This window comes from Mesoplodon bidens, assembly GCF_964165515.1.
Source record: "Mesoplodon bidens genome assembly, chromosome: 7".
Lineage (NCBI taxonomy): Eukaryota > Metazoa > Chordata > Mammalia > Artiodactyla > Ziphiidae > Mesoplodon > Mesoplodon bidens.
Window position 1 is genome coordinate 75,279,715 of NC_138164.1, and position 23,439 is coordinate 75,303,153.

Consider the following 23,439-nt stretch of genomic DNA (forward strand, 5'->3'; position numbering starts at 1 on the left):
AGCATTCATTGAGCATTATTTCACATCCCCTTGGACCACACCATGGATCTCTTACCCTTTGGCTCTTCTTCCCTTTATCTTTTTCACCCTGTGTATGAACCAGAGTCTGCAATAACTTCACCACTTGATCATCTGAAAACCTCTTTCACTTATTCACGAATAGCCTTACTATAAGAAAAAAAGGCATTCTGCATGAAATCTTGTAGTAGTGAGATGCCTGCAAATGTCTGACAGCCTTTCTCAGGGTGGTCTGAGATTTAGAGAGCAGAGAATAAGCACTGAATCATAAATATTGTCAATGCAGTTTAGGAAAATATAGGGTTGACCTTTATTATGGATAGGGCTTGCAGAATATGAATTAGGGCTTCCCTGGTGGCACAGTAGTTGAGAGTCTGCCTGCTAATGCAGGGGACATGGGTTCGAGCCCTGGTCTGGGAAGATCCCACATGCCGCGGAGCAACTAGGCCCATGAGCCACAACTACTGAGCCTGCGCGTCTGAAGCCTGTGCCCTGCAACAAGAGAGGCCGTGATAGTGAAAGGCTCATGCACCGCGATGAAGAGTGGCCCCTGCTTGCCACAACTAGAGAAAGCCCTCGCACAGAAACGAAGACCCAACACAGCCAAAAATATTAATTAATTAATTAAAAAAAAAAAAAAAGACGTGCTGCAGCATGAGCGAGCAAGAACAAGTAACAGGGCTTCCCTGGTGGCGCAGTGGTTGAGAGTCCGCCTGCCGATGCAGGGGACACGGGTTCGTGCCCTGGTCCGGGAAGATCCCACATGTCGCGGAGCGGCTGGGCCCGTGAGCCATGGCCACTGAGCCTGCGCGTCCGGAGCCTGTGCTCCCCAATGGGAGAGACCAAAACAGTGAGAGGCCCGCATACCGCCAATAAAAAAATTAAAAAAAAAAAGAACAAGTAACAGGTGCCCTTGCTCGCTCCCCAAGTGTGGAGAGCAAGCTGGTTCCTTAAAAAAAAAAAAAGAATATGAACTATACTGCTATTGTTATGAGTTATACTGCCCTTTATCACTCTAGCTGGTCAAGAAGAGGTACCAGTCTCAGCTCACTGAAGGAAAAACATGAAATAATTTTAGCCTTTCCAACAACTGCCTCCAATTATAAAATTGTTGAAAACTGATTTTTTGTTACTTTGTCTTGTTTGCAAGTCTTGGACAGTACTGTAGAAGAAGGCCAGGAATGCTTTTAGCCACTGGCCATTTACCGATGCCTTCATCTGTAGGCATATGGACATACTACACTAGCGCTGGGAGAGCACAGTACCACAGGCCTCCCTTTGGGATTGTCTGGTTCTTTGTGATGCTGGTGATCTCTGCTGATGTGGTTGTTTCCTGGTCTGTATGCACTTGGTCTGCATGTGTTTCCTTAGTGTTGTCTTCCCTTGAAGGGAGGCAAGCTTCAAAAGCTAGATCAAGTAGGTTTAGTTACCACTCTAAGAAGTCTGAATTTTGTTTTTAAGTTTAATGAGAAAGCTTTGAAGGATTTTAATAATAACATGATCTGATTGACTCCATAGAGTTTTCTTCCTAAAGTAACAACAGGAGCAACAGTGGAGGAAGAGCCCCACTAGGGGTCTGTTGCTACGATTAGATGAATATTGGTGGAGCAGCTGGATTCATGATATATTTTGATTTCAGAGCCAATAGAACTTACTGGTGGATTAGATGCAAGATGTGAAAGAAAAGGAAGAATGAAGGGCCAGAGGTACACCAAAAATCTACAAGACAGTTGTTAAAACCATTGCAGAAGGTGGGAGAATATCTTGGTGCTCAACTGGGGACAATGATGTGAATAAGAAGCAGATGATATAATCAGAGGTTAGTAACTTCAAAAGAGAACACCCAGTGATTTATGATGTCACAGCAAAGGTCCATCCTTCCTTTCTGACCCCATGAGTCCCTATGTGAATCATTCCTACTTCCCCATGAAGTAGATTTTTCTCTGGTTTTAGGACAAGGGGTATCATCAAGTAAAAACAGGTGTCAGGTAAGATGGAATAGAGGAAGGGCTGTCAGAAGGAAGATCAAAAACCTGGAGAGATTTATTCATAATCTAATGATAGGGAAAGTACACAGGGACTGAGGATGTAAATGAGGATAGAGGATGAGAGTGTTGGAAGAAAAAGCATGAGTGGTCCCCTGATCCTAACACTATTATATACAAGCTATCATGGAAAATAGGCTGAATGTACATGTTAATTATAAGGGATGAGAAACACTGGATAGGAAAACATGGTTTAAAGGCCAAATAAATATAACTTACCAGCGCCAAGGTACCACCTGGAATGTTAGCATCATGGTACACACACCCTATATTGATAGGAGGACATGGGTGGCAGCCCTCTCTCTGTTTTACACTTTAACTTGGTGGATCTTTTCTAATTTCTACATTTACTGTTGAGTAGAGTAATTGTGACATCAGGAGGAAATCATCCAATCATGGTTTTCTGCTTTTCTTTTAGAATTTCTTCTCACTACTTTTATTAGTCTTTTACACTTTTCACACTATACTCCTGTCTCACTTCTCACCTGCTTTATGTGTTATGGTTTATTGTACAATATACTAACATTCTCACATCTTAAGTTTGAAACTAATTTTGGACAGTTTTTGGACCCAGGGTTTTAGAAATACTCAATTGGAATGTATTTGTTGTCATGAATCTCAGCCATCATGACATTAACTTTTCACTTTTTTGGGAAGAGAATGTTGCTATCTCGATGACCAGATCATCCTATCACCTTGTGACATCATTAGTGGAATCATGTCTATATCTGTACAGTGAGCATCTAGGCGATCCCTCTTTTATGAAAGATAATGCAACATCTTCAGGGAAAATGTGAAATTTGACACTAGATATTATTTCTTCTCTATTAAATCTTAATTATTGGTATGTTTATTAAGAAACTAAGTATACTGCTTTATTAGTACACAAGTCACACTTTGTTTTCAAACCTTGCTGTGACCCATTTGATAGGATTTAGACTTTGAAGTTACAAGATTGCCTCTTCTAGGATGTGAGAGGAGAAGGGAAAAAAAGATTCTATAAGAACAATTTAACTTCATGAATGGAGAAGATAGTGAGATCCTGTCATGTTAGAGACTCTGAATACTGAGCAGATCAAATGTGTTAAATACTTTTACTGAGAGATTGATTTTCCAATACTAAAATTTCCTATACAGTTTTTAGCTTTGCAGGAAAGACTGAAAGGGGTTGGCATAAATCAAACAATGTTGCTTTGTTAAGTGTGCTTTGTAAGATGCAAATATCTTCTAAGATGCTAATAATTAGAAACTGTGATAGCAGCATTCTTTTATATGCTTAATTAAGAAGATGAAATAATGACTCTGTGTCTATATTTTTACAAAGGTGAAAGGCTTGCTGAACCAGCTAACTGGACTATTTACAATGGATTGCCAAGATAAAGATTGTAGATGCCACCTATTAAGGCAGCGACAACCTTCACATTTAAGGTAATACTGCTCCTTCTTAGAACTTCTTACATTTAATTACCTATTCAATATTTGCCTTCTCATTGTTGTAGGCTTCCTAAAGGCAAGGACCATATCTTCAGAATTTTTCACAATGTCTGGAATGCTATAGCCTGGTTGAATGAACAAATAATCTAATTTTAATTTGGGAATATTAATCAAGTTGGGAAACTGTGTTAATTAATACACTGATCTCTTCTATTAGGCAACATATAATTAGCTATAAAAATTGAGATAGGAGTAGGAAAAAAAATTTCACAAATAACTTAGTCATTTTTTTTTAAACATGTATAGATGGGAGAGAACCAGAAGAATTGAGTAATTCCCCCAGATGGCCAAAACCCTCACCTTAAATACCATCTTTAGCTAAAGACAACAGGGGGAAGTAGTTTGGGACTTCAAAGGGGAGGAAAGTAATTCACATGGAGATAGAAAGCAGATGTGTAGTAAAAAAAAAAAGTTTGCTTAGCCAGGCAGAGACAATGGGACACAGAGAGGAATTTTAACAGATTTTTACAGGTTCCTTCCAGTGTACCAAACCTATTCATCCTATAGTTATCTGCTTGATAGCTCCATTCCTGCAACAGGTCCCCTAACTACATTCTTTTAGGCAGTTAGGAGGAAGATCAAAGTTTATTCCTGAGTCTTTGGGGCCTTGACTGTTTTCATCTAGAAATAGTACCCATGCCAAAGAGACATTTTGAGGTGGCAAACTTTGCTCTACTACAGTCTTGCCTTTGAAACTTCTTTTAAGAGATTTCACAGTCCAGAAGTTGGGTTGATAGATTGCTTTATCTCACTGAGCCAGTTTCTTAGTTCTGACAACAGGTCAGGTCCGTTACTCATTTCAGGAGGCAGTGATGCAAGTGGGCTCTCAAAGTTAGCCCTATAGGGTGTAAGCAATCAGGTATTTAAAAAGATGCATTTCTACGGAGACAAAAGATAAACAAAGGTTAATGGTTGGAGCAAATTGTAAACCCAGTGTCTCAGTCATGAGAGTTGCCAGTGGAGAAGATTTCTAGATCTTAAGGTTGAAGCATCTTTTGTAGTTTGAAATGTCTCTGATGATGTCATCAGGTGTTCAGGTAAACTTTCTGAGTGGCTTACAAAGTGACAGGCACAGAGATTGTCTAAACATGGGCTATTGTGATGATCTCTCTTAAGTTTATATCAAGTTGTTCAGCTTTAGTTCTAAATGATTCCAAGTCAAAAGGGGGAGAAAAATTGGAAATATTAGTTTGAACAGTTGTTGCCAAATATTTGAGGAGACTAGAAGAATTCAGAACCCAGTCCAGTTTTTAGGTGGAAGAGCAAAACTTCAAAGATGATTGATAGAACTCAAATCTAATATTCATAACTGTGTATTAGAGTTTTTGCTGAAACGCAATTTTTCTCTTTAAAATCACTCTCATTTCTACCAATGAAAGCCAAATTAAAACTAATTTGTTTGCAAAATAAGTTTAGTTTCATTAAAATTGGCCGATTATTTACTTAAGTCCAGCAAGAATAGCAATTGAGCACATAGGCTCTTTTTTTGGCCACACAGCACAGCATGCAGGATCTTAGTTCCCCAGCCAGGGATCAAACCTGTGCCCCCTGCAGTGGAAGCATGGAGTCTTAACCACTGGACCACCAGGGAAGTCCCAGACTGAATTTTTAATAGCTCTCAAGGCCAGCAAACCAGGCCAAGTATTTGCCATCACACTTGCATGTAATACCTATAGATTTGGGTGAATTTCTCTCTTCTTGAGGTTCCCAAAATATCCTGAGGTTCTTGCATCTGCCAGGAAGTGACCATTCTTACCTGGTAAGGCTGCTGGGAACACTGTAAGTAAGCAAGGTACCAGGCTGGTTTTCTAAGGGGCTTTATAGCTTCATAAAGTCGATCTTAGTTCCTTAAAGCTGTCTGGTCATATCTTATTCAATGCATATTCTCAAATATTGCCTTCCAGTCAAAGCCTTGTTAATGTAAACAATGTTTCCAATTGTGCCCTGTTACAAGGAGAGCAGATTATTAGTGACTTTATGTAAATACAAAGGTATTATACAAAAGTATGATTTACTAAGTTGCTGTATGTCATTACACAAGAGGAAAGGTTTCCTCATATCTGAAAATGAAAGATTAAAAAACCAGTAATATTTCAAACAAAAAGTCATAAAAATTAAAATAATATTCATCAGTTCATTCAATCATTAATGTAATTGATTCTTGTTGATCTTGATCTGTTGTTAGCAGTTTTAGGAAGCCATCAGTTTTTCAATTAGAGTTCTGTAATTTGTTACCCAGTTCAGTAGTATGGTCTGAAAGTTATCAGAAACCTATATTTCTTCTACAAAATTTCTGAAGGAAAAACCATTAAATACATTTATCAACAGTTGCAGTGCAAGAAAAAGAAATTAGACTCTCCTGGCAACTTTTTAGGAGCAAACCTTATCTAAGATTATCAGGGCCTCAGACAATGCAGTGAAGATTGGGGGTATAACTGTTATTGAAAAAAGTTCATGTGCCTGATACACGGTGAGGCCAAATAAACTGAAACGTCAGAGTTTTGGAGCAGAGAAAGGTTTATTGTAGGGCCAAGCAAGGAGAATGGATGGCTCATGCTCAAAAACACCAAACTCCCCAATTGTTTGGAGGGAGAAGTTTTTATAGGTAAAATTTGGGGTGAGGGCTGCAGGGTATGTGGCTTTGTTCCCATTGGTTGGTGGTGAGGTAACAGGGCAGTGCTGCAGGAATCTTGCTCTTAGCCTGAAGTTGCCATCCTCTACCTGGGTGGGGGCCTGAGTTTTTCAGAAGAACTCAAAGATATTGCTATATATATTCCCTCAAGAGGAACCAGGACACTGCCCCAAGGCTGCACTGTTGTTTCTTGACTGCTCCTCCCTAGTTTCTGTGTTACTTCCCTTCCCTGACTAGCAACTGTTTGAACTTGCCCTTTGGAACTCAGGGAAGGTCAAGGAGGCTGAATGAAGCCAAACAAGAAATGAGCGACACAGAAAGGATTTGTACCGGGGAACCCCACAGGGTCCTTCTCAGTTTCATAACCAGACATGTACTATCCTGTTCATATTCCACCCAGTAGGCACCTTTGCTCCGGCTGCAAAATTGCTTTTGGTTGGATAGGAGGAATCCAGTCATGAATTGCTAAAGATTTCCTCCAGGGTAAAAGGGATGGATAATGGTGTCCTATTTACAAGTACTGCCTTGTAAACCTTTTAATCACTTTTAAAAAGAAATGCTGAGGTAAATGTGACAGGAGGGGAGCTTAGGGCGGATGACATTTGTTGAGAAACCACCATCAGTTAGGGTGCAAGGCACTTTCAGTGGTTAATCTTATTAATTTGAACCTACAACATTCTAGTGAGATAGGGAAAAACCCCAGTTACAGAAGAAGAAACTGACAGTTTCAGAAATTTGGAGACTTGTTTGGGTAAAGGAAGACAAAAGGGCCCAATCCCATCAGTTTTTTTTTTTTTAAAGACACATTTATTCAGCATCATGATCAGACTATTACATTTAGCAATCAACAGCATGGGTGCAAAAAAAAAATCTACATTAAAACCCTTTGTTGGAATGCTTTACACTTTCCACAGAACAGAAACTAAAATAACCTGTTATGCAATTAGTCACAAATACAGTCCTCGAGTCTTTTTACCCATACACATGAGTATTGTCTAAAACATGTCTTCTTTGTAGCAGCTAGACCCTGCCACCACTGTGCTTGGTTGAGTTCACAAATCTGTTGAAACCTGTAGTTTCCCTGTCACTTCTCTGGCTCTCCTCTCCTGCTAAGCTTTGTTTCCTGGCAGTAATCAAAACCTTCTGCCACTGCCATAGCTACTGCTGCTGCTGGAACCACCATAGCCACCTTGATTTCGGGGTTTGGCAAAGTACTGGCCTCTACCACCATAGGGGCCAGAACTTTTGCCTCCAAAGTTTCCTCCTTTCATGGGTCCAAAAGTTGAAGATTGATTGTTGTAACTGCCAAAATCATTGTAGCTTCCACCACCTCCAAAACTGCTTCCATCATTACCAAATCCATTATAGCCATCCCCACTGCCACCATATCCACCACCACCGCGGCTGCCACCAAAGCCACCTTGACCACTGAAGTTTCCTCCATGACCAAACTTGTCATTCCCACCAAAACCACCTCCATGACCACCACCAAAGTTTCCAGAACCACTTCGATCTCTTTGGCTGGATGAGGCACTAGCCATCTCTTGCTTAGATAGGGCTTTCCTTACTTCACAGTTGTGGCCATTCACAGTTTGGTATTTCTGAATGACAATCTTGTCTACAGAGTCATGGTCATCAAAGGTTACGAAAGCAAAGCCTCTCTTTTTGCCACTACCTCGATCAGTCATGATTTCAATCACTTCAGTTTTCCCATACTGTTCAAAATAATCTCTCTCTTTTTTTTTTTTGCGGTACGCAGGCCTCTCACTGTTGTGGCCTCTCCCGTTGCGGAGCACAGGCTCCGGACGCACAGGCTCAGCGGCCATGGCTCATGGGCCCAGCTGCGCCACGCATGTGGGATCCTCCCGGACCGGGGCACGAACCCGTGTCCCCTGCATCGGCAGGCGGACTCTCAACCACTGCGCCACCAGGGAAGCCCCCTTCAGTGTCTTCTTTAATGCCACCAACAAAAATCTTTTTCACAGTTAAGTGGGCACCAGGTCTTTGAGAATCTTCTCTTGAGATGGCCCTCTTTGGTTCCACAGCTCTTCCATCCACCTTGTGTGGCCTTGCATTCATGGCTGCATCCACCTCCTCCTCAGTGGCATATGTGACAAGCCCGAAGCCTCTGGAGCATTTGGTGTTTGGATCCCTCATTACCACACAATCTGTGAGCATTCCCCACTGCTCAAAATGGCTCCTCAGACTCGCATCCGTTGTTTCAAAGCTCAAACCTCCTATGAAGAGCTTCCGCAGCTGTTCGGGCTCTTTGGGTGACTCTTACTTAGACATGACGGCAGTGGAGGCGGGGGGGAGACGTCAACGACGCTTACTCGGCGTCCACGAGCACAAAGGAGTAATATATGGAACGTATCTCCCATCAGTTTTGAGGCTGTATGTGGTTAAGAAACTAATGTGTTATCCCAGAGCAGCCAGGACCAGAAATGCTGCCCAAGTGTGACCAGTTATAAATTAGTCAGAATCTGGCAGCAGGGCAATAAACAGGGAAGAAAAAGCTGTAGTTAAATGCATCTGGCAACTCCTGGAATGAGGGTGGTAAGTAGAGTTCTTTAGGGAACAAGTAGGGACATTTTCAGTAGTCCCCCCGAAACGCAGACTTTGTCCAGGATCAATGGACGTTGCCTGCCAGCAAGCAGAATGTGTCCTCCTCCTGCAGGGCTTCCTCTCTCCCCTCGAGCCCCCCTGAGGATCGCAGGAGCCAGGAGTTTGGGGCCGGTTTCCATTCGCCTCTGGACCCACCTGGAGAGCAGAGGCAGGGCTTTGAGGAAGGTCAGCGGAGGCCACGGTCTGCCGCAACCTGGGCGTTCCCCGCGTTCCCGTGCGCGCTCTCTCTGTTCGCCCTCATTCCCGAGGCTCGCTCCGGTAGCCAGCGCCTCCTGCTCAGTCCCGAGAAAGCCATGGCCAAGTCCAGGGGTCGTCTGTACCTTTGGATATGCTTGGTTGCAGCTCTGGCATCTTTCCTGGGTGGATTTATGGTGGGTAAGTGTACCGACCCCTTCCCCGGATCCCTCCAGCCTCCCCGGAGAAAAGCGGGAGGGCCTGGGGCTGAAGAGCTGGGCTGCGCGCTGGGCGCCGGGCCGGCTGAGCTCCGCCAATTTCAGCCAAACCGGAAACTGAGTGGAATGCATTTCGGCCTTCCTAATGAAGTGTGCCAGAAATTCAAATTTATTGAATGCTCGCTGAGTTCAGGGTACTGTTAAGGGCAGTTGTTAAGACGATTTAGAGTTGCCACTATCCGCAGGGGTCAAAAAGATGATTTCATTTCCAAGACCATTAATGAGTGAAAACTTTCAACTGCCCTTCTGTAATCATTTATTACATAAATATTTGTCGAATGCTCCCTGTGTGTCAGGCACTGTGCTATGAACTTAACCCTTATGGGAGAACAAGAAAGATAAGGACCCGTGCCTTGATGCATAACTCATGGGAAAATGAAAAGAATAGCCCTCACCTAAAACTCGTTTAACCAACTCAAAGTTACACATCAGAATTTGAAGGTTTTCTGCATTTGGTATGAATTTTTTGTAAAGCTCACCATGATCTGCTTCTTAGGTAAGGGCATTTTTTTCCCCCCTTCTTCCCCTTTGGCTTCTAGTTTTTATAAAAGTCAAAAGCAATTTCTCGTGTATGTAGTATGCATATGTGTATGTATTCTCCTCCCAGGCTGGCTTAGTAAGCCTCTCAAAGAAACAGCCACTTCAGGGGACACTCACCAAAATCTAAGGTGGAAACTGGTGTCTGAGATGAAAGCTGAAAATATTAAATCATTTCTTCGGTAAGTTTGTTTTGTATACTTGATCTTAAAAATAGTGTTTAAAATATTGCAGAGTGAGAACTGTATGAAAACTGATTTTATTCATGTGGGTAACCTTTGTGTGAAATTATATGATATCACATTAATTCATGGTAGTTTAAATGTTCCTTTATCCCACTCTTAGAGTAAAATCTACTTGAATGTTGAAGGAGCCTTTCTTCCCCAACTTCATCTGCAGAAAAAGTATCTGGTTGCTTTATTAAGAGATGTTTCAACTTCACGTACTTTGGACTGCAACTCAATGTTATTCTTTGTTCCCCGTGCCTGGGTTTAATCAGGAATTTTATTTAAATGTCATATTCTGCCAGGAAGAGTAAGATGGTTGTAAACTCTGATTTAGAGGAAAGGAGATTAAAGTTTCAGATTCTGTCCACTACAAATTAAACCTTTATCCTGTGTTGCAAATTTAAGTAACACAAATAGGACAAAGTGAAAGCAAAAGGATCAGTGCAAACCCACCAGTTTCTTAGCAAGAGGAGGAGTGACATTCATTCAGGGGAGTGAGTAGGAATTCCTTGAAGGCAGTTATGACATTTATTTCTATATTCCGACTCTTTCAAAGGAGTATCATTAAAAAAATTTATTGAATTATAATTTACATAAAATAAACTGCATCCATATAAAGCCTATGATTTGAGAGTATTGACAGATGCACAGTATACTCAGCAAACCACCTCCTCAATTAAGATACAGAAAATTTACATCATGCCTTTGCAGTTTATTCCTCCCTTCAACTCCCTTCCTTTGGACTCCTTTATATTTTCTAGAACATTATATAAATAGAATCATGCTTTTTTGTGTCTTTCACTCAGCATAATGAATGATTTGGAATTCATCCAGGTTGTTGCATGTATCTGTAGTTTATTGCTTTTTATTGCTGAGTAGTATTCTATTGAATGGAGAGACTCCAATATGTAGTTGATGGATCTCGGGTTGTTTTTAGTTTTTGATTATTGTGAACAAAGTTGCTATGAGCATATGTTTACATATGAGTTCATTTCTTTTTGAATGTTGGATGATAAGCATGTGTTTAACTTTTTAAGAAAATGACAAACAGGTTCCAAAAGTGGTTGTACCATTTTACATTCCTAACTTAGTATTGTCAGTTATTTTCATTTTAACCATTTTAGTGGGTGTGTACTAGTATCTCATTGCGGTTTTAATTTGCATTTTCTTTTTTTTTAACATCTTTATTAGAGTATAATTGCTTTACAATGGTGTGTTAGTTTCTGCTGTATAACAAAGTGAATCAGCTATACATATACATATATCCCCATATCTCCTCCCTCTTGCGTCTCCCTCCCTCCCACCCTCCCTATCCCACCCCTCTTCTCATGCACTTATTGGACATTTGTATGTCTTGTTTTATAGGGTCTCTGTTCACTTTTTAAAAAATTTTTAAATTGTTTTGATTTATTATCGAGTATAGGAGTTCTTTCTTTATACATTCTTTTGTCAGACATTTTTGTGAATATTTTTCTTCTGTTCTATGGTTGGCTTTTTTTGTTTTCCTAGTGGAGTTTTTGAAGGGCAGAGATATTTAATTTTGATAAATTCCAGTTGAACAATTTTTGTCTTATGTTTCATACTCTGTGTCCTATCTAGGCCTATGAGAAGTTGTGAAATTTTTCTTATATTATTTTTTTTTAGAAGTTTTGTAATTTTAGCTTGCACATTTAGGTCAATGATCCACTTCAAGTTAATTTTTGTGTGCGGTATAATGTAAGTTGATGATTTTTTAAATACAATGATTTAATTATTCCTGCAAGATTTGTTTAAAAACTTTTCTCTCCCTGTTGAATTCCTTGGTACTTGGTCCAAAATCACTTGACCATAAATCCGTGGCCTGTTTTTTTGATTTTATATTTTCTTCTATTGATCTATTAATCTATATATCTCAGCACCACACTGTCTGGTTTAGTCTACCTTAATAGTAAGTCTGAAAATCAGGTAGAGTTAATCCTACAAATTTTTCTTTTTAAAAATTGCTTTGACTGTTTTAAGTCATTTGCATATCCAAATAAATTTTAGAATCAACTTCTCAATTCCTACCAAAAAAAAAGCCTGCTGGAACTTTGATTAAAATTGCATTGAATCTGTAGATAAATTTGGAAGAGTCTTTCAGTCTCTTCATTCATCATAGGGATGTACTACAGTTTAACTTTTCACCCACTGAGGGACATTTGTTTTGCTTCCACTTGTTGGTGGTTATGAATGAAGCTGCCATTAACATTCATGTACAGCTTTTATGTAGTCATAGGTTTTCATTTTTCTGGGATAAATACCTCAGAGTGAAAATTGCTTGTTTGTAGGAAAAGTACACTTTTAGTTGTTGAAGAATCTGCCAAACTATAGTATGGCTATATCATTTTATATTTTTCATTGGAATTATTACTCTTTTTTTTTTTTCTTTGGTGCACGTGCCTCTCACTGCTGTGGCCCCTCCCACTGCAGAGCACAGGCTCCGGACGTGCAGGCTCAGCGGCCATGGCTCACGGGCCCAGCCGCTCTGCGGCATGTGGGATCCTCCCGGACCGGGGCACGAACCTGCGTCCCCTGCATCGGCAGGTTTTAATTTACATTCCTTAGTACCTAATGATATTGAACATCTTTTCCTGTGCTTATTTACCATCTGTATACCATCTTCAGTGAAATGTCTATTCATGCCTTTGACCTATTCTCTATTTGGATACTTTTTTTTTTTTTTTTTTTACTGAGCTTTGAGGGTTCTTTATATTTTCTATATACAAGTCTTTTGTTGGCTTTGTGGTGTACAGATATTTTTCCTAGTCTGTTATTTGTCTTTTCACACCTTAACTGGGTTGTTTGCACATCAGAAGTGTTTAATTTTAATAAGGTCTAATTTATCAATTTTTCATTCTATAGATCACGCTCTTGGGTTCATGTCTAAGAACTTTTTGTCTAGCCCTAGATCCCTTTTCTCCTCTTTTTACCCCCAAATTTTATAGTTTACATTTTACAATATATTTTGTGATTCATTTTAGAGTTAATTTTTGCATAAGGTGTAATGCTTGGTTGAGGGTCATTCTTTTTTTACCTGTAGATGTCCAGTTGCTCAAGCCCCATTTGTTGAAAGGCTATCCATTGCTTTTGCTCCTTTGTCAGTAATCAGTTGGGCATATCTGTGTGAGTCTCTTTGAGTTCTCTGATGCTCTGCTGATCTATGTGTCTACTCCCTGCCAGTACCACATTGTCTTGATTACTGAAGTTATGTAGTAAGCCTTAACAATGCATAGGATGATTCCTCCCACTTTATTTTCTATATTTTCTATATTTTATATGAATCACTATTCATATAAAATATAGAATAAATATATCTATATCTAGAAAAATCCTTGATGAGATTTTGATAAGAATTGCTTTAATCTTACAGAGCAATTTAGGGGCACTTCGCATTTTTACTATGTCTCAACTTTCCATCCATGATTATGGTAAGTCTCTACAATTATTTAGGTCTTCCTTTAACAACATTTTGCAATTTTCAGGATGCAGATCTTGTATATGTATTGTTACCTTTATATTGAAGTATTTCGTTTTCTTTGCAGCAGATGTAAAATCATTTGTGTTTAATTTCAGTTTTCACATGTTTGTTGCTAGTATATAGGAATACTGTTGATTTTGCATTCTGTGGCTTGTCTAAACTCATGTGTTAGTTCTAGGAGTTTTTGTAGATTCATTAGGATTTACTTTCTGTGTAGAAAATCAGGCCATCTTCAAATAGGGACCATTTTATTTCTCTGTTTTCAAACTGTATACCATATATATATATATATATATATATATATATATATATATATAGTCCTTGTTGTGCTGATTGTAATTCCAGCACTGCATTGAATAAAAGTGATGAGAGCAAACATTCTTTCCGTATGTCTGATCTTAGTGGGAAAGCATTCAGAGTTTCCCCATTAAGTGTGATGTTGTATGTAGATTTTTTGTAGATATTCTTTACTGAGTTAAAGAAATGTCCCTCTATTCCAAGATTGCTAAGAGGTTTGTTGTTTTTGTTAAAATCATGAATGGGTATTAAATATTGTGTCAACTGGAAAAAACAAAAGCACAACATGAGAGAGCTGTGAGTTCAGTGTTATTTAGGGACTTACAGAGGACGATACCCAGGATACATTCTCTCAGATAGATCTGCAGAACTTCTCCCAAGAGGTGAAGGTGGAGATGGGTGGAGGTCCATATATATATGATTTTAGTGAAGGTGGTGCATGCAATCAAGCACACATCTTGGTACATGGTTGCTACTAGTAACAAGAAGGTTGCTGATAGTTACAAGGAGCAGATATCTCCGTTAATAATTTTAGTGCTTTTCTGTGTATGAGAAGATACAAGAAATTGGGTAAATAAAATTTTCTCCTGAAAATATCTAACTATCTGAAGGCCTGTTCTGCCAGTTTTTCCCAGAGCATAGAGTATCTCATTCCTGATCTCCACCCTGAATTCCTTTCAGAGTGTGTTGGAGGTCAGCAAATGCAGTGGCTAACGAGCTAATCCTTGTAGAGCCAGATGGCCAGTGACACACTTTAGTTGGAAGTTGTAAAATGGTTTTGCTCCCAAAATCTTGGCTCCCTGTACATCAAAGCTGAGATGAGATACAGAGGCAGAGTTTTGGAGGAAAAAGAAAGGGTGACTTTATTCTTTGCCAGGCCAAGAGGGGAACACAGCAGGCTAGCACCTCAGGAACTGTGTCCCTCTCCCTGGGGAATAGGGAGAGCTCTTATTGTCAGGGCTCCTGGTCAGGGGTATGCTATAAGGATCAAGGCAGTAACAGTCCCGCATTCTTCTTTCTTCTGCAGAGTTTCAAAAGGGTGAGGTTGCTGACAAGATTAGGGTGAGTGCAGGGCCTCAGGTGGTTTCCTGGCTGCTCCTCCTTTGATTTGCAGCTGTTGGAATCTGCCCTTCGGAAGCCGTAGGGCCCCGCTCAGTTTCAGTTTTTCTACAACAATTTATATGATCATATAACTTCTCTTGTTTTCTGCTTTAGCTGATTAGTATGTTGATTCCTTTATTTCTTCACTGACATTTTTGGGGGTATCAAATTCTGTCAAGACTAGTGTTACAGGCTTCCTTGGTGGCACAGTGGTTGAGAGTCCGCCTGCTGATGCGGGGGACACGAGTTCGTGCCCCGGTCCGGGAGGATCCCACATGCCGCGGAGCGGCTGGGCCTGTGAGCCATGGCTGCTGGGCCTGCGTGTCCGGAGCCTGTGCTCCACAACGGGAGAGGCCACAACAGTGAGAGGCCCGTGTACCAAGAATAGTGTTACAATATCCTCCAGGAATGTGAAATTGTCTATTTTTCCCATTAATTCTGTTAATTTTTGCATTATGTATTATGAAACTCATTTATTAGGCATATACACATTAATATTATGTCTTCAAGACAGAACTAACCTTTTATCTTTGTGAAATGTTCTTTATCTTTGGTAATAATGTCTATATTTAAGCATATTTTATTTGGTATAAATTAAGCCACATCAGCTTTCTTACACTTACATTTGCATGATATGTATTCTTCCATCCAGTTACTTTTAAAATGTACCTTCTATAGAGAGCATGTAGTCGCCACTTGCTATTTTATTAATTTTGGAATTTGAGCATTTAGTCTGGTAACATATAATGTAACTTGATATGGTTAAACTTAGGCCAACCCCTTTACTGTTCTCTGTTTGCTCCCTTTATTTCTGTTCCTCTACTTCTCATTTTCTGCTTTTTTTTTTTTTTTTTTTTTTGGTAGTGGGGAGAGTATTTGAAATTTTATTTCATTTCAATTTATCTTTTGGCTATACCTCTTTGCATTGATTCTTTTTTCTTTTCTAGTAGTTACTCTAGAGGTTACGTTATACTTGTCTGACATTTCACTATATTTTTAAAGTTACTACTGTACCATTTAACATGAAACGCAGAAAACTCACATTTCTGAATGTCCATTTACCATCTTTCTATCATCCTTTATATGATAGTTGTTGAAAGTATCATATACACATACAATGTAAACCTCACAAAACAATGTTATAAATTTTTCTTTGAACAGTTATACCTATTGAAAGCCAATTAAGAGTTAAATATCTGAGAAATGTAAAATACTATTTTTTATTGTTTCCAGTATCTTTATTTGTTTCTGAAAATTTATGTTATCCTGTGGTATATCTATTTAGTCTGAATAACTTTCTTAAGCATTTCCTGTAATGTTGGATCTGGTGTTGACAAATTCTCTTAGTTTTCCTTTGTCTATAAAACATTTATTTCATCTTAATTCTTGAAGAAAATTTTTCTTGGATATAGAATTCTGAGATCACCTTGTCTTCTCTCCTTTCAGAGCTTTAAATATTTTTTTTTTTACTGTCATCTGGCTGGTAGTGGCATCAGATGAGCAGGCCACAGTTATTTAAGTTATATAACATATATCATTTTTGTCTTTAATTTTCAGCAGTTTAATATGTGCCTAGGCATAGTTTTATTCAAATTCATTCTATTTAAGTCTCTCTGAGCTTTTATTCCTTTATTTTTGACCACACCACATGGCATGCGGGATCATAGTTCCCCAACCAGGGATTGAACCCATACCCCCTGCAGTGGAAGCGTAGAGTCTTAACCACTGGACCACAAGGGAAGCCCTCTCTGAGCTTTTTGACTTTGTCTTTCACTACTTTTTGTTCATTCTTTTTTTTTGAAATATTTATTTATTTGTTTATTTATTTGGCTGCTCCTTGTCTCAGTTGCGGCATGCAGGATCTTTTAGTTGCAGCATGCGGACTTCTTAGTTGCGCACGCGAACTCCCAGTTGCTGCATGCATGTGAGATCTAGTTCCCCAACCAGGGATCGAACCTGGTCCCCCCACACTGGGAGTGTGGAGTCCTACCCACTAGACCACCAGGGAAGTCCCCTGTTCATTATTTCTTGAAAATTTTCTGCAGCATTCTTTCTCTTCTCTCCTTTTGAGACTCCAATTAAACCCTAGAATCAAATGAACAAGGTGAAGTTCATATGGTATAGTATATTTCCTCCCCATCTGTCCTGTGATTTGATGTGATCACAAAGTTCCATCTTACTTTTGATGGATGAACTATAGCAAGCTGAAGTAGAGGAATGAAAACAGCTATACTCTTTCTTAGAAATTTGAGCTGATTTATGACTGAGGCACACAGGTATCAGGAAAGCTTAATCAAAATGTCTGTTTTGAGGGCTTGTTTGGAGATATAGGAAAAGAATCTATAGGCAGTAGGGTGGATGTCATTTGAAGAAAGACTCATTCTATATTTCTCATGCAATACATGAAAATAGCCAATTGTCTTATCAAGTAAGACAGAATGCTTATATTTTAAAATGTGGAGAATTCCCTGGTGGTCCAGTGGTTAGGACTCAGTGCTTTCACTGCCATGGCCCGGGTTCAATCCCTGGTCAGGGAACTAAGATCCTGCAAGCTGCTCAGAGTGGCCAAAAAAATAAATAAAATAAAACAAAATAAAAATGTGTAAAAGACCAGGTAAAATGTAAACACTGTTGAACTCTGTCTGCAGCATATCATAAAGTGTCCAGAAGAAATTACCTAGAAAGTTATCAATACATGAGGTGCCAGAAGCAAAACTTGGTGATGCTCTTGACCAAACATTAAAATTTATGTCTGTTTATTTTCCCTCTCCTTTGCTTTAATGTATAATATAGCATAAGGTGATAAGTTATGTATGAATAGTTTGCATGATGTTATCTTGTTAGAGTTGGCTTTTCTTTTCTTTACATCCAACTGAAGACAGAAGTTACATACCAAGAATTATGACAAGAATTGAGGTAGAGTGAAATGCATTGAATTAGGAGCCCAAGACTTTAGTGAGTGAAGAGGGAGTGAGCCACATTTTTGACAGCACCTAGAAGGCATAGTAGGTGGTGACTTTTGGTATGAGTTTTAAAAGAGTTGTTATTTTTGAGAGAAGATAAAGGAAAAATATTTGAAAGAGACCATGGAAAGTAAGAAGGACTCCTCCTCAATGATCATCTGGGCCTGAGGTATGTGGAAGCATGAGCAGGGTCCCCCGAAGAAACCAGTTAAGGCAAGGAAGTCAAGTAAACATTCAGGAACGGGCTGAGGAAATAGAATTGGTTGATTATAGAATAGAGATGTATGACCAGTGAAAGAGTCTCCCAGGGAAAGGAAGGTTTCAAGATTGGTTTAAAGGGATTAATGTAGTGGGAAAAAGTTGATTTCCCCCCAGCCACTTCCTTTTTGACAGAGCCTCAACTGCTCATGTTCACACTCCTTAAGGGGGACCTGTGTTCAGTGAGGGATACCTTCTATTCAGCCCAATAATCTGGTCTATAATCCAATCATTATAACTTCCTTCTGACAAGGGTTAGTTGGAGAAGGGGTATATGACCCTATTATGCTTGATGAAATGGGAGAAAAATTAAGCTGAGATCCTCTACAAAAAGTTTTCCTTTGTTAAAAGAAACACAAAAGAGGAAATAGCTGTTCTTGTTTGTACTTGCTTCTCCTAAATGTTGCAGCATGAATATATGATGCCTGGAGCTGCAGTGTCCCACTTGGGACCATAAGGAGAAACTCAGTAAAGTTATTCCCTGTTGCTTTTTGTTTTTTGCACTTCTGTCTTTCATTTCAGTGGGTTGCCTAAAAGATGGGAGGCAAAACTTCATGGTTAATCCTCCATCTTAAATGAAGGAAATATACTTATTTTTTCCTAATTGTAAGAATATTATTTGCTCACTACAGAAAATAAAACAATAATGAATTATATGAAATAGAATTTTATTTTTTAAATAAATTTATTTATTTATTTGTTTTTATTTTTGGCTGTGTTGGGTCTTCATTGCTGAGCACAGGCTTTCTCTAGTTGCGGCAAGTGGGGGCTACTCTCTTCACTGCGGTGTGTGGTCTTCTCATTGTCGTGGCTTCTCTTGTTGTAGAGCAACGGCTCTAGGCCTGTGGGCTTCAGTAGTTGTGGCACGTGGGCTCAGTAGTTGTGGCTTGTGGGCTGTAGAGCACAGGCTCAGTAGTTGTGGCGCACAGGCTTAGTTGCTCCGTGGCATGTGGGATCTTCCCGGACCAGGGATCGAACCCATGTCCCCTGCATTGGCAGGTGGATTCTTAACCACTGCACCACGAGGGAAGCCCTGAAGTAGAATTTTAAATATCCCTAGCCTCAATGGTTTTACTATGAATGTAAAATAACTTCTGTCAAAAAAAATAAATAAAATAAAATAACTTCTGTCTACAAACACATTAATATTTTTTTACAAATATTGTACAATATTAAATATCAGTAACTTGCAGCTTTGATTTAATGATATAGAAGTGGAAAGCTTCACAGAGGAGAATATGCTTGAAGAGTCCTAATGGATGATTAATAGCTTACAGGTGGGGAAAGTGAATGACTAGGAGTGGTGATACAGGGAGATTCATGTAAATAGGATGATATTTATGTCTGAGAGAAGATCTTGTGCAAAGGCTAACAATGGTGGTCATTTTAGGAGACCAATTAGCATATTAAATGATATAGGGTGAAGAAGTTTATAAGGTGAGTGGTGGGAAATGAAGCTGGAAAGGTGAAACAGTGGATTAGTTGAAAAAGGGCACAAATGCCATGCCTCATGTGAACTTTATAATGTAGAAGATAGAAGGGTTTTAAAAGCAGTTGATCAAAATGATCAGATGAATGATTTAAAAATAACACAATTTCTCAAGGTCAGACAACTGCAATTTTCAGATGCTAGCCCTGGCATTTAATACTTAGGAAATTATGGACAAGGTATTTAACTACTCTCTGTTTCCTTATTTGCAAAACGGGACAATGGCAGAAGGGTGGTGAGGATTGAATGAGAAAGCCCATGTGAAATACCTGGTCCAGTTCCTGGCATATAGTAAGTTTTCAATAAGTACTGGTTTTTCTTTACTGTCTGTCTTTTTTGGTTGTACTATGGTTGATTAAAAAAACAATCTACAAAAGTATCATTACCCTATTTATGGAGGGAGAGGGTTTGGGAAACTTTTAAAATATTGTTTACCGCAAGCAAAGTGAATTTCATTCAGAACTATGTTTGTGAAGTCATTTCACTGTTCCAAATCACTTAGACTCAGAACCTAGAGAACATTGCTCAAATTCAGTTCAACAAACCTGTATTGTGTAATTCCTGGGTAACAGGCAAGTACTGAGCATTAGGGAATATACAAATAAAAATGCATGGACTCTAGCTTCAATGAGATAAATAGACAACTGCATACACTAGGATGAAAACAGCAGTAGAAGTGTATGTTAACAAGACTGCCCAACTGGTCTCTGGCAAACATTATGATCTTTTTTTCAGAATGTCCTCATTTCCTGTTAAGCAGCAAGAAGTTAGCACCACTGATGCAGAGGCATGCCATCCTTCCAGCATTTTTTCTCATACCTGAACCTCTGCTGATTGCATGTGTTCACGACGAGATGTGTTCTTTTCTGTGGGAACATAGTGTGAAAACTGCAGTTACACACAAATATTTTAAAACTGGCATATCTAGAAAGCTCTAGCTGGGTTTTTTATATCTCTGTTATAGAAATGATAACTTAATGCCTAAAATATGAGTTATGCATCTAGAATAGTTCTTAGGCACATTTTCTGAATATAGTCTTTAACTCCTCCTTTTATTTTCATTTTAGTTCTTTTACAGAGCTACCTCATCTGGCAGGAACAGAACAAAATTTGCTGCTGGCCAAGAAAATCCAAACCCAGTGGAAGAAATCTGGACTGGATTCAGCCAAGTTGGTTCATTATGATGTTCTCCTATCTTACCCTAATGAGACAAATGCCAACTACATATCAATCATGGATGAACATGGAAATGAGGTGATTGTTTTACAATATTGTGTTACTTTCAGGTGTATAGCAAAGTGATTCAGTTTTTTTTAATATATATATGTATTTTTTAAGATTATTTTCCATTACAGGTTATTATAAGATATTGAATATTGTTCCCTGTGTTATACAATAAATCTTTGTTGCTTATCTATTTTATATATAGTAGTGTGTATCTGTTAATCCCATACTCCTATTTTATCCCTCCCCCTCTTCCCTCTTTGGTAATCATAAGTTTATTTTCTATGTCTATGAGTCTTTCTCTTTTGTATATAGATTCACTTATATTATTTTTTAGATTCCACATATAGGTGATATCATATATTTGTCTTTCTCTTTCTGGCTTACTTCACGTAGCATGATATTCTCTAGGTCTACCCATGTTGCTGCAAATGGCAATTTCATTCTTTTTTATGGCTGAGTAATATTCCATTGTATATACAAACCACATCTTATTAAAACAACCATCTGTTGATGGGCACTTGGGTTGTTTCCATGTCTTGGCTATTGTAAATAATGAACATTTGGGTGTATGTACCTTTTTGAATTAGAGTTTTTGTCTTTTTTGGATATATGCCCAGGAGTAGGATTGCTGAATCATATGGTAGCTCTATTTTTAGTTTTTTAAGGAACCTCCATACTGTTCTCCATAGTGGCTGTACCAATTTATATTCCCACTAATATAGGGGGAATTGTAGTGTAGTGTAGGGGGGGTTCCCTTTTCTCCACACCTTTTCCAGAATTTTTTTTTAATTTTTAATTTTTTTTGAAGTATAGTTGATTTACAGTGCTGTGCCAATCTCTGCTTTACAGCAAAGTGACTCGGTTATACGCATAGAGACATTCTTTTTTTTTAATATCCTTTTCCATTATGTTTTTTTCATATGTTGTTTGTAGACTTCTTGATGATAGCCATTCTTACCAATGTGAGGTGATACCTCACTCATCGTGGTTTCCACTTACATTTCTCTGATGGTTAGCAATGTTGAGGATCTTTTCATGCGTCTGTTCAACATCTGTATGTCTTCTTTGGAGAAGTGTCTATTTAGGTCTTTTGCCCACAAAATGCATTATTCCTTAATAGCAATCTGAAATAATTCTAACTTCATGTGTTTCAATTCTTGCTAGATTTTCAATACATCATACCATGAGCCACCACCAGATGGATATGAGAATGTTAAAAATATTGTACCACCCTATAACGCCTTTTCACCACAGGGCACACCAGAGGTAAAATAAAAGACATTTTTTACTCAACTCTTTAAAACGTTTTTAAAAAATCCTACGTAGAGGGCTAAAACCAAGATTAGGTGGATAATACATGCTAATTCATACTTTGAGGTTTGATGCTATATACAGCCTTCCTAAAACTAATTTTTAAAAAAGAAAAAGAAAAAAAATAAAGAAAAAAAAAGAAAAAGAAAAAAATAAAGAAAATAAATACAAGAAAATTGGACCCTGATAAGCAGATGCCACTCTTTGAAATAATTAAAAAACTGCTTTAATTCAGTAAGGGCAATAGATAGTTTTCAAGCTTTTTTCTTTTGTTCATAGTCTGACTATGTTATAGATTTATAGATCTGAATTTATAAATCATACCACAGAAATTCTTAAATTAATACCATGGTTGGAAATCAAACATACTTAGGATTTTAAAAATTACTTTTAGTTATCCTATTTCCCATGGCTCAGGATATGCTAATAATTTCCTCAAGACAGAGCACACTGTCTAAAATGTTTTACGTATTGTCTTTTTTTTTTTTTTTTAACTTTCAGGATACAGAATTTTTTTTTTTTTTTTTTTTTTTTGCGATACGCGGGCCTCTCACTGCTGTGGCCTCTCCCATTGCGGAGCACAGGCTCCAGATGCGCAGGCTCAGTGTCCATGGCTCACGTGCCTAGCCGCTCCGCGGCATGTGGGATCTTCCCGGACCGGGGCATGAACCCGTGTCCCCCGCATCAGCAGGCAGACTCTCAACCACTGTGCCAGCAGGGAAGCCCTGAAATATTTTTAAAGACTTCTACAGAATTAGCATGGATCTGTTTATTAAGCCCAAGACAGGAAAGATAACTTTTGATGTTGCAGTATTGCGGAGCAAACTTATTGTTTGGTTTTCTCTTTAATTATAGCAGTATTGTGTATTTTTTACTTTGTTTTATTTTTGTTTTCCTACAGGGGGAGCTTGTATATGTGAACTACGCTCGTACTGAAGACTTTTTCAAACTAGAAAGAGAGATGAACATCAACTGCACTGGAAAAATTGTTATTGCAAGATATGGGAAAATCTTCAGAGGAAATAAAGTATTGTGTTATTTGCTTTTCTAGAAGGAAAGAGATAGGATATAACCTGTGAATATAAATGATCAGCTTGCATTATGGTTTCCAAAATTGCTCTCTCTCTCTCTCTCTCTCTCTCTCTCTCTATATATATATATATATATATATATATATATATATATACATATATATGTAAATTTGCTATTTTCATGGCTGCACAGAAAATCCTGGTTTATTTTTGAGGTTTTTTTTTGTTTGTTTTTT

General features: G+C 38.6%; 2 protein-coding genes across 3 annotated transcripts in view; one reads left to right on the top strand and one right to left on the bottom strand.

Annotated features, from left to right (window-relative positions):
- Window positions 1-6,774: 6,774 nt before the first annotated feature.
- LOC308620164 (heterogeneous nuclear ribonucleoprotein A1-like) lies at window positions 6,775-8,465 on the bottom strand. Its single transcript, XM_081239512.1, has 2 exons — window positions 8,118-8,465; window positions 6,775-7,924 (listed from the first exon to the last, which is right to left on the bottom strand). The coding sequence occupies exons 1-2, from the start codon at window positions 8,365-8,367 to the stop codon at window positions 7,323-7,325; spliced, it is 852 nt and encodes a 283-aa protein (XP_081095638.1). The 5' UTR covers window positions 8,368-8,465; the 3' UTR covers window positions 6,775-7,322.
- Window positions 8,380-23,439, top strand: part of NAALAD2 (N-acetylated alpha-linked acidic dipeptidase 2) — a 51,723-nt gene continuing 36,663 nt past the window's right edge. The window contains exons 1-6 of one of the 2 annotated variants that reach the window (XM_081239509.1): window positions 8,380-8,745; window positions 8,867-9,189; window positions 9,874-9,985; window positions 20,702-20,888; window positions 22,026-22,127; window positions 23,074-23,199. In XM_081239509.1, the coding sequence (XP_081095635.1) occupies window positions 9,108-9,189; window positions 9,874-9,985; window positions 20,702-20,888; window positions 22,026-22,127; window positions 23,074-23,199 (609 nt within the window). In that variant the 5' untranslated portion in view covers window positions 8,380-8,745; window positions 8,867-9,107. Of the gene's footprint in view, window positions 9,190-9,873; window positions 9,986-20,701; window positions 20,889-22,025; window positions 22,128-23,073; window positions 23,200-23,439 lie in introns of both variants that reach the window. The other variant, XM_081239510.1, reaches the window with a different exon arrangement.